This window comes from Zophobas morio, unplaced genomic scaffold, assembly GCF_036711695.1.
Source record: "Zophobas morio isolate AGI-343-1 ecotype UQ-CSIRO unplaced genomic scaffold, CSIRO_AGI_Zmor_V1 ptg000026l, whole genome shotgun sequence".
Classification (NCBI taxonomy): Eukaryota; Metazoa; Arthropoda; class Insecta; order Coleoptera; family Tenebrionidae; genus Zophobas; species Zophobas morio.
In genome coordinates this window covers 3640596-3652887 of record NW_026972131.1, presented here as the reverse complement: position 1 = coordinate 3652887, position 12292 = coordinate 3640596, and the positions used below count along the sequence as shown (strand labels likewise).

Genomic DNA, 12292 nt, shown 5'->3' with positions numbered 1-12292 from the left:
TTGTTTACATAGTTTGTCACAAATGCAGCTAATATGTATAAGCGTGTATAACCTTGGACACTTTGGTTGTTTATTGCTAACATAAATTAGTATTTATTCAGCATAGATAAAACATTCGCTGCAAAAACATTGTGTTATCGACAGATAACGCTCAGAAAGTGACAAACTGTTAGGTAATATGACTATACCTCTCGTAACTCTACAAGATGGTAAGCTTAAAGGCCAAATATCTACGGACTTTTTAGGAGGAAAATATTATAGTTTTCTGGGTATACCGTATGCAAAGGCACCAATCAAGAATTTACGATTCAAGGTAAGCAGTTTTTTGTTGTTGTCAATCAACTCTTTGTAATTTGAACTCTCCGTTTCAACCTTTGTTGAAGTTCTGGATCTTAAAGTGTTTACAAAATTCGAGTTATAGCGGTTTACGTTATTAAAAATAATATAATGTACGAACACAAATATACAGGGTCGCTAAAATGTATGGAAACGGTTAAATATCTTGAGAACCAATTGTAAAAATCAAGTGAAATTAGGTATAGGGGTACAAGAAGTTGTACTCTAATTATTCGTCAAAAAAAAAAATCCATTTCTTTTCGTGATGCAAGGCCAACTTGACTTTTTTTAATTTTCACTACCATATAATTAATGCATTTTTAAATAGAGCTTTTTACTTAATTTATTGATATAGCACAATATTTTCTTACTGAGTGAAATGGCAAAATAAATTATTTTAAATAAGAATAAATGAAAGAAAGAAAGATGACATATCTTTCAAAATAATTTTAATTTGACATGAGTGAAACTAAGCATATCGAATTATTAATGATTATTATCGGTTACGGTGACGAAGTTTTGCTCAAATAGGACCACTTTTCAATGAAATTCATCCTGAGCGAGAACCCATTTCTAAGTAGACGGTTTCAAAAATCCTACGAAGAGCTTGTTGTGTATAGGCAACCAATTACACATTTGCATAAAATATGTTTAGTGTTTGAATTTTAGCTTAATTATTATTTATTAAAACAGATAAATAAAAATTATACATTAATCAAAAATATAAGAAGGCGGTGATTTCTAATTTTGATTGTAATGGATAAAATAATAATAATAATAATATTAGGAATATTATTTTCTCCCACTGGCAGCACTGCGGCTTTGGAAGGAAAGACGTAAGAAAATACAATAAGACTTCCCGGTACAACTGTGAATGTTAATAGATTAATATTTATGGACAAGGAATTTTCTACAAAATTGTGTGATTAATAATAAGGTTTAATATATGTAAAAGCAGTAATGGAAGAATCAGGAGAACAATATATTAATACTGTGATATATCATTTGAATATCAAAAATGCAAAGTTGTACAGACTTATTCAAACCTACCTATATAAATAAATATCTTAACAAGGGATCCAACAATATATGTATAGTAAATCACTTATCATTGTGGGAAAACTTTAATGCAAACGTAAGAGTTGTGATTAGCACTATGGTGACCGAATTTGAATCAAAATTTTCGCGCTGAAATTAATTAACAGCGGCTCGAAATCACATTTGAATAATTTGAATTTGAAAGAAAAAAAATTGAAAGCATAAATCGTTAAACATAGGCAACCAGGTGCACGGTAACGCTTGTTGGATAGTTGGACAGTTAGTAGCGCTAGGGGATTTTAGTTAGAAGATTGGTTAGTAGACAGAGGGCGGCATGGCGACGCGTCAGTCTGAATGTGTTTTTGTGAAGCTAGTTTAAATTAGTTAGTTTGGTAGCTGATAAAAAGGGAAGAAGCCTTTGTTTAACGAAAATTAATCGTCACGATGACGACACAGTTTTCCCCCAACACGTGTAGCTAATCCTTGCGACCTTTTAAACGAAAAAGTGCAGACTTCCGTTCAACGCGGACCATGTGATCTAGATTTGTTTTGTTGCTTGTAAATTCACCAATCAAGTTAGTTTTTTAATCGTCAGCTAGTGCTAACACAATTTAAAAATCAGGATTATTTAAATAAACCACTTACTAGAAGATTTCATGAAATCAGGATAATATTTCTTTGTTTAACAAATTATACATAAGTTTCTGGATGCATATACGTAAGTGTTACATTATAACACTTCTTAATTCTTCACACAAAATTGCTAATAGTTCATTTACGGCAGTTACTCTAACTAATTCATACCACGAACTGACGGGGAGTTAAAATAATTTCTTCCCTTAGGCGGTTATCATCGTTATCATGATTACATCACCGAGGCATGTTCTCGCAACGTTAAAGATTGATTGTATCAGCGGGGGCATGCCCTCGCAACGTTAGAGATTGATAACATCATCGAGGCGTTTCCTCGCAACTTTAAAAATTTACATCACCGAGACGCTTTTTCCTCGCAACGATGACTGGAAATTTTTGTGTTTATTTATTCTGTGTTTTGTTGGGGTAACCAGTTCGCGGTATACTAAACTCTCAAAGTAAATTGTTTTTAAGTAACCAATCACTTGGCATATGACATAATTTAACATAATGTAAACTCTTTGTTTGAATCGTTGATAAAGTGTGGCTAATATTAATCGCACGTAAATTTTGTTAACTTTGCAAATTTTTACCTCATACAATATTTCTCTATTTCACAATTTTAACTTCAGTCATTTTTTTGATGTATAATTTTTAATTGAACGCAAATTTCATGCTCTACAATTTTAACCTCACATAATATTTTTATTTTGCACAAATTTATTTCACACCAGATCTTTTGTTTTGTAAATCTTTGCTAGTTTTGTTTTGTAAATATTTTGTTGATGCATGTTTCCATCGTATAAATCATTTGATGTCCAATTTTAATCTCAATTCTTTGTTGTTTAAAATTTCACAAGGTTGTATGGTGAATTCAAATGTTGTTTATTGTGCTTTGAAACTTTGACACTTGTTCCGTTGTTGATAATAATATCAGGGTTATAAGAAATTGAACATTTAAAATGGAGTTGAGGCTAAATAACACAGAAAACGTGGCAGAAGCGAAGTGCGGTTCCTAATCGAGCTGGCGAGATTTATCGCGTCACCTGCACAAAGGGTACAGGTTTGGATAGATTCGAGGGCGGCCGCCGATGTTCCAACGCTCTCGGCTTCTGTCCTTAGCCGAGATCCAACTGCGGGTCTGCGACCGTAACGGCCTATTTTCGGACGGCATGTTCGTCATGTAATGTGTTGTGCGGGTAGGCTTGCGATAGATAGAATCACTGTCGTGGGGGGAGAACAGCCTCGACCGGTAGCCCCAAATTCCGCTTGTGCTAAAACGCCCCGGGAGTATTTTTGTCGTGCTCCTGTTAACTGCTGTAACTTTAAATTTGACGCCACACGCCCGTAGTAGCTTGTGCATTTGCATCCAGTTACTTTAATTCAGATTTTGCTTTGTTTCTATTAAATTTGTTATACTTTTATTCAAATATTTGCACTGATTCAAAACATAAACGTAAGGTTTTGTACTTGTTTGGTTTTCATATGTCTATCAATTCGCGGTTGTCTTTTCTATCATATTTTTAAGGTGTTTCATCTGAAATTTACTATGTCCGTGAATATACGATAGGGGTTTTTTGGGGCTGAGGAGTGAATGCTCGCAGCTTTTTTCCTCCTGAGAGGGGGTGCGAATTGTATCCCCCTCCCAAAAATTTTGTCTATGATTTCTTGCGCTCCTGACTCACACGCAGTGTATGCTCACTTGCAATAAAGAACATCTTCTCACCACTTAAAAAAAACACACACAACGTAGGTTTCCATTTTGTTAGACGACCACAGCAAAGGCCAAATTTTGAATTTTTGAATTTTTCGCGGGTCTTTCAAACTTTTCCAAGGTCAATTTAAGGCGGGAAGTTTGGGTTACCACAGCACTGGTACTAGAAACTTCAGTTTTGTTGAAACTGTTAAAATATTAAATTTTCATGTAATTTAGGTGAGAATTCTTTAAACCCTATTTTTTGCAATGGATTTTAATTCTTTTAAACTTAGTTTATTCAGTACAGACTCATTACTCGACTGTAGTGGTAAAAAATATTTGTTCATCAAAGACCATTCATGAGTTAAATAGGACCTCGCGGACGGGATATCTTTATTAATTTGTTCAATTATTTTATTATTATTATTATACAAATATCGAGCAGAGGTAAAAAGCTATTATGCTCATCCGAAGGAACAAAATACAGCAGCTATGTGGTTACTGCTTGTCTCCAAGAGAAGATTGTTCTTGCTACGAGCATATCAAGATGATTTTTTAATCTGGTTCTAGAAACTAGCACACTATTGGAATTTAAACTTTCTAGATCAAGGCTATTCGAAATTTTAAACACACGACTGGTTAGAAATTGCTGTCGCCATTTCGTTTTATATTTTTCCTGAAAAAGCTTTTTTGAGTGACCACGAAGGCGGGATACACAACAAAGATGGTGGAAAGGTCTACACTAAGCTTATGATTGAGGATTTTAAAAGTATAGACGAGATCGATAAATATGCGACGTGATGTTAAAGTTGGAAGTTTTAATATGGCTAGTCTATCATAATTTTCATTTGTCAAATTTACAACAGTTTTAGAATAGTGAAGCTGCACTTTTTCAATTAGTTGTTTGTCCCTTATTAGTGTGGGAAACCAAATAACACTAGCATATTCTGATATTCCGATGCTTCAGAGCAGCTATGTGAACGATAGAGTGGATTCCAGTTAAAACCAATCAAGTCTGAAGTTAATCGATCATAATTTATTTCCGAATATTCTTTTGTGTCATATTTCTTAACGGAAGGTAGATGATATTGTACGAATATCTCTAAAACACAATGATCTGATTAGGTGCACAATGATTAAATTCACCAAGAAGATTAGGATCGTTTGATAAAACCAAAGTGAAGATGTCTGACTAGCACGGAAACAAGTGGGTGAAGCAACCGATTGTGAAAGATTGGTTTCCAGAAGCATGTCTACAAATAAAAGGACAAAATTATTATTATCTCATAACTGCATGTTTGGCTATGAAATTTTAGGAAAATTAAAATCTCCAAATATTAATATATTAAGATGAATATTACTGAGAAACTTGATTTCATCAAAAAGATTGATTATCTACAATGGAACTATCAGGTGGTCGATAGACGCAGAACATAGCAAAGCTATAAGAACAATACCTGACCTCAACACTAACCAGCCCAATTTTGCCAAAATTTTTGCTAGAACTTTTTACGGCGAACTGTTTAAAAACCGATATTGTAGTCATTTTAAGACCTATTAGAGAGTTTGGAATAACAGGTTATAACCACGATTCGCTTAATAAAATATAGTCAGAATTCTGTTGTTGAACATATAGAGTGTTGTAAAGTAAAGTAGGTTATTATTGCATTATAAATTCATTTCACCATAGTTTTGTTAGCTATATTAAATTAGCTTGCTTGTCCAAATGTTTTGTAATCGCTGACTCCTCTGTATTTTGTAAGAATATGGTCAGTTGCCCTCGTTACGAGGAAGTGATAAATAGAGGAGTCAACGAAGAGACAAGGGGGAGAATGTGTGTAAGGTAGAGAAGAAGTTGCCATGTGATCATGGCCATGTAAAGTTGTCATGTAAGTTTTGTTATGTGGGCAGTGAAATAAACGGGAAATCGAAATATATGTGTCTAAGTCACAACCCCTTCACAAAGAATTCAACGTAGCAAAAAAAGAGGCAATATTTGTATACCTAATGGAAAACTGTGCAACCTTGTCAGGTCCTGAAGCACAGGGACCTGACAAGGTTGCACAGTGATAAAATTTCGCCGATTGAGGGACAGCGAATCGGCCGCTGGTCTTATCACCACCAAAAAATGCTACGATAATAATTTAAAGCGAGCACGTGGAGAAACAAAATGAAAAGATCTCACCAAGTCAACAGCCAGATATCGTTAGAACTATTGTGTAAGACCGACGTCACCACACCCACAAATACACCACTTTTCGAAAATTTCTCACGGATAAAGCCAGAGAAAACAGCAAAAACCCACAGCACGATACGAACAGCGTGACTGATAAAACTTTTATTTTTTGTTCCTGTACTATAAAGATTGATACTGTATTTATTTAAAACAACTCTTCTTAAGTTTTTAGGTGGATTGTGTTTGTCTTTAATTGCTTATTTTATGATTTTTAAAAATGCATTAGCTACTTCTAATCCTGATTTAGTTTTTAAAGGTTCTACCCATACAAATTTAGAAAATGTGTTTTCAACAACTAGAATATAGATAAATCCCTTGTTAATTCTTTTAAATTTATTAAAATCATTCGTTTTTACTTTGGGGTTTTTGTTCTTAAAGTATAGCTTGGATCTTCTGATTTTCCTTTCGGTTTATAAAAAACATAAATATCTATTTGGCAAGTATCTTCAATACCTCTGTAGTGAAAATGTCGTGTTTCATAGTTTTTCCTAGCAAGTTTGAATAATTCAGTAATTAAAATATCTTTAGGTGATTTAGAAATATTATTTTCACCGATTGACAATTTCTGCAAGTTGATGTTCTTGTCCATCGTTTATATTTTACAACAAATTCTGGTTCTCCAGTGGATTTAGTTTTCTTTTTGCATATTTTACATCTGGAATTGCCAGACTTTATGGACGCTCATGAGGACTTTGTCCAAATTTAAACAAATTCGCTTCGCTCATGAGGGCTTCACCCGAATTTTAAGAAAGTTTTCATGTTTTTTCATTTTCTCATAAGGAAATTTTGTTACTAAAATAAAATTTTCATTTAAATTGATTACTATATTGCTTTCCATTTATATATCTTTATTTATATAAACAATTAAAACTCATCAACGCTTCGTGAGCCAAAGGCTAACTCGGTGAACTTCGCCTTTGGCGCTAGGCTGATTTTATCAGACTTTTTTATACAGAAACGTTAACTAGCATATAAAAAAATATATTTGAAAATTGATGTTGGAATTGTCAAAAGTATCTGCCTTGAATTAAAATTGTTGATGAAAGTATGTATGTATAAAACGGAAAAAGTAATCAAGCTAATTTATTTTTATTTCCTAAGGGTAAGCCAAGGAATGATTACTTTCATGTTTTATTGACGGTTTATGACCGTTAGAGTATGAAAAAATAGGTCTCCCACTAGGCGCGGTCGTCACCGTCTAAAAATCGGGAATATTCCACAAGTGCCAAGTACATTAGGACGCCGGTACCTGGTTCAAATTTTATATACCTTTAAATGAAGTAAAATTTCGGCCTTTCAGACCTCGGTCTAAATTTTCTCATGCTAGTTCAGCAGTACCCATCGTCTCCTGATCACGGAACTCTGAGATTTTTTCAAATTATGTATTTTGAAAACATGACAAGGGATTCTCAAAATTCTTTCAAACTGGTTCAAAAACCATCAGGCACAGGCTGTCGACGAGATTCATTCAAACTACTAAAAAACAGAATGAAAGGGGTCCCGAGATTCTTTCAAACCACTTCAAAAACAAAACAGGAAAGATCCTCGAGATTCTTTCAAAGTACTTCAAAAACCAAACACAAGTGGCCCCGAGGTTTTTTTAAACTACTTCACAAACCAGACAAGGAATACCCAAGATTCAAACTATTTCAAAAACAAAACAAAAGGGACCACGAGATTCTTCAAACTACTTCGAAAACAAGGGATCTCCGAGATTCTTTCAAACTACTTCAAAAACAAAACGCAGTAGGTTCGCGAGATCCTTTAAAATTACTTCTAAAACGTGACAAGGGATCCCGGAGATTCTTTTAAACTACTTAAAAATAAAACAAAAGGGGTTCTGAGATTCTTGCAAACTACTTTAAAAACCAGATGCAAATGATCTCTGAGATCATTTCAAACTACAAAAATAAAACACAAATGATTCAGGAATTTCTTCAAACTACTTCAAAAACCTGATACAAGGGGTCCCCGAGATTTTTCCAAATTACTTTAAAAACAAGACAAACGGGGTTCCCAAGAGTCTTTAAAATTACTTCTAAAACATGACAAGGGATCCCGGAGATTCTTTTAAACTACTTCATAAACAAAACAAAAAAGATCTTCGAGATTCTTTCAAACTACTTCAGAAACCAAACACAAGTTTACCGAGATTCTTTTAAACTACTTCACAAACCAGGCAAGAAATACCCAAAATTCGTTCAAACAATTTCAAAAACAAAACAAAAGGGACCCCGAGATCCTTCAAACTACTTCGAAAACCAGATACAAGGGATCTCCAAGATTCTTTCAAACTACTTCAAAAACAAGACAAACGGGGTTCCGGAGAGTCGTTCAAACTAATTTAAAAACAAAACACAGAGGGTCCTCGAAATGCTTTTACTTCTCAAACATGAGACAAACGGGGTTCCGGAGAGTCGTTCAAACTAATTTAAAAACAAAACACAGAGGGTCCTCGAGATGCTTTTACTTCTCAAACATGACAAGGGATCCCGAAGATTCTTTTAAACTACTTCAAAAACAAAAAACAAAAGGGGTTCTGAGATTCTTGAGATTCTTTCAAAATACTTGAAAAACAAAACTAAGGGCTAATGGAGATTCTTTCAAATTATTTGAAAGTCATTCTAAGAATATTTAATGAAACAAGATAATTTTAGAAATATTTAGTGTTTCCTTGACTCATAAACGCAGGCTGCTGTCTGTATTTTGTTATAGGGACACTTTCCAAAACGACCGAACCGATTGCTGTGATTTTTTTTAGAAAAATGTTACTATAAAAAATAGAGTGCGTCGACCCAGGGAGTTCGAGCTCGTAGCTGGAACTCGACATTCTATTCTATTGAACCGTTTTAAATCAAAATAAAAAACGGTCTATTAAGATAAATATTAATGCAAAGTATTTTATAGGCTCCAGTGCCGGTAGAGCCATGGACAGGAATTAGAGATGCCACTAGAGAGGGTCCAGAATGTCCGTCATATCATTCGCTATTTACATATTACGTAGGCTCTGAAGATAATTGCTTAAATTTAAATGTTTATACAAAACATGTACTATTATTTCTAAGTACGAACAATTGAATATCAAAATTTTGTAGTTATCATGTAACTCCACTAGCTTAAAACCAGTTATGGTATGGATTCATGGAGGGGCTTTTTTACGTGGTTCAAATAGAAGTGAGATGTTCAGTCCTGATTATTTAATAACTGAAGATATTGTGCTTGTATGCATAAATTATCGACTAGGAATTCTAGGTAAATTAATTTATATTAAATATATACGTAACTATGTCCAATGTTGTTCAGGATTTCTCAGTTTGGAAGATTCCTCTCTAGAAGTTCCCGGAAATGCTGGTTTAAAAGATATGGTACTTGCACTGCAGTGGGTTCAAAAGAATATACAACAATTCTGTGGTGATCCCAACAATGTTACAATTTTTGGTGAAAGCGCAGGTTCAGCTGCTGTTCATTATCTGTTACTGAGTCCACTATCGAAGGGTTTATTTCATAAAGCAATAGCTCAGAGTGGATGTTCCTTGAACAGCTGGGCTAAAGGCTGTACCAACGGAATATTAGCAGCGAAAAATCTAGGATATGAAGAGAAAGACGAACGAAAAATATTAGAATATTTAATGAATGTACCTGCACGTAAAATGGTAGAAGCTCAAGGGAAAATACTAGATGTAAGTAGACCACTAATGCACTAATATTACGTGACCAGCTACAAACAGTACTAGGTAGTATCCATGTATTAATTATTATTAACTGATCTTTCAGCCGTTTACTGTAGCCACAATAAGACCATTTGGACCAGTTGTGGAAAAATATGGAAAAGGAGCATTTCTTTGCGAAGACCCCATTAACGTTATTAAATCTGGGAAATTTCATCAAGTTCCCTTAATTATGGGATATACTTCTAGAGAAGGAATGCTTTTCGTATTTCTGAACGAGTTAAAATTCGGGAGACAAAGAAAAAATTTCGAAGAAGAAATTTTCTTTGACCGCAAAGTAAACATGGACTCAAGAGCGTCTGAGCAATGTGCTTTAGCAATCAAGAAATTTTATAAACAGGAGGAAGATCAACCTGAAAAGGAAATCGATGCATTCTATTTAGTAAGATATTACCTTTGTAAATTCGGAGAAAAAAAATCTGCTTTTAGTTGAGAACCGACAACTTGTTTCTTTATGGCATCCACAACTGCGTTTCTCAACAGAAATTGGTCAGTCAGGCTCCTATTTATTTTTACAGAATGACACTTGAAACTGTAAACAATCATGTAAAGGAAATCTGCTCTTCTAAACACGTGTACATCTTAATGGTCCTATATTTCTTAATAAGCAAATTAGGTGATGGCTTTATAAAAAATTTTCTTTTAAAGTTAACGAAACTAATACCGCAAAATAAGCGAACTGGAACTTGTCATGGTGATGATTTGTACTACCTATTCCGAACATGTATGAACGAAAAATTTGACGATGGAGATGAAAATAATACTTATATAATGAGATTCGTTAGACTTTGGGTAAATTTTGCTCGAACGGGTGATCCAACTCCCGACAAAAACGATCCACTTATTGAAATTAAATGGACACCTGTAAACAGAAACGAAAATTGTTTGTTAAATATTGATAAAGAACTGAAAATGTTACTAGATCCAGATTTAGAAAGGGTAAAGTTTTGGGCAGATCTTTTCAAAGAGTAGTTAAGGTTAAAATTTTTATGAAGTGTGTAATTTTGGAAATATTTTTGTTTATAAAATGTTGTCTCTCAAGTTTGTTTTTTTTTTGTCCTAACCACACAAATGTCACTTGATTTACCACGCATCATCAAATGTTTAGACTTAGACACTCATACGCAGTAGCAACGGTTGCTGTTGACGTTGTTGTACTGTATTTATAAATTTTTTAAAGTTGATGGTTCATGAGCAATACACATGTATAGCCTGTAATTAAAAAATCATATACGATCATATATCATGTCCCATTATTTGATTTTGAGATTACATTGTACAGGGTGTCTATAAATGGTTATAGGGTCCAAGTAGGTCATGAATACCTGCCGCCTCTCAGATTTCAACTTTTCTAAATTTTCGATTTTTTAAAATACATATATATTTTTTGATTTTTCAATTTTTCGGTTTTACGATTTCTTGGCGTCTTTATTTTTCGATTTTTAATTTTTTTTTTTTACTTTGTAATCGACTTTTTTCGAAAACGAAGTAATTGACTAGTAAAAGTTAAACGTGTCGAGAGAAACAACTCGCAAAATTTTGAAAAATCGAGTAAGTAAAAAGTCAAAAAAGCAGAAAGTGGAAAAATCTAAAAATGTAAAAATAGAAACTTGAAAAATCCCAAAATTGAAAAATCCCAAAACTTAAACAGAGAAATCGAGAAATTGAGAAAACGAAAAATCCAAAAATTTAGAAACGCCAAAAATTGAAAAATCGAAAAATATAAAAATGAGAAAGCAAAAAATCGAAAGATAGAGAAATCGAAACAACAAAAAGAGTGAAAAATCTAAAATCTAAGAATTCGAAAAATTGGAAATTTAAAAAATCGAGCAATCAAAACATCAACAAATCGTAAAATCAAAAAACGGAAAAATCGAAAATTGTAAGATTTAAAAAGTCACAAAATTTTTAAAAATCGAATAAGTAAAAAATAAAAAAAAACAGTAAGTCGAAAAATCTAAAAATTTAAAAATCGAAATACATATTGAAAAATCCCAAAACTTAAACAGGGAAATTGAAAAATTGAAAAATCGAAAAATCGGAAAATGAAAAAATCGATTAATCGAGAAATTGAGAAAAGGAATAATCCAAAAATTTAGAAACGGCAAAAATTGAAAAATCGAAAAATCCGAAAACGAGAACGCAAAAAATTGAAAGATTGAGAAATTGAAACAACAAAAAAAGTGAAAAATCAAAAACGAGAAAGCAAAAAATCGAAACAACAAAAAAGTGAAAAATCTAAAAATTTAAAAATCGAAATACAGATTGAAAAATCCCAAAATTGAAAAATCCCAAAACTTAAACAGAGAAATTGAAAAATTGAAAAATCGAAAAATCGGAAAATTAAAAAATCGATTAATCGAGAAATTGAGAAAAGAAATAATCCAAAAATTTAGAAACGGCGAAAATTGAAAAATCGAAAAATCCAAAAACGAGAAAGCAAAAAATCGAAAGATTGAGAAATTGAAACAACAAAAAAAGTGAAAAAACTAAAATTTAAGAAGTCGAAAAATTGAAAATTTAAAAAATCGAAAAATCAAAAAACTGAAAAATCGAAAAATGTAAGATTTAAAAAGTCACAAAATTTTGAAATATCAAGTAAAAAGTCAAAAAAACAGAAAGTCG

The 12292-nt window shown here is 32.9% G+C and overlaps 1 protein-coding gene across 1 annotated transcript; it reads left to right on the top strand.

Moving 5' to 3' along the window:
- The first annotated feature begins 23 nt into the window (after window positions 1-23).
- On the top strand, window positions 24-10708 carry LOC135136698 (esterase B1-like). The gene is made up of 6 exons (XM_064066104.1): window positions 24-313; window positions 8847-8987; window positions 9035-9191; window positions 9243-9619; window positions 9714-10049; window positions 10097-10708. The coding sequence occupies exons 1-6, from the start codon at window positions 179-181 to the stop codon at window positions 10637-10639; spliced, it is 1689 nt and encodes a 562-aa protein (XP_063922174.1). The 5' UTR covers window positions 24-178; the 3' UTR covers window positions 10640-10708.
- Window positions 10709-12292: the final 1584 nt, after the last annotated feature.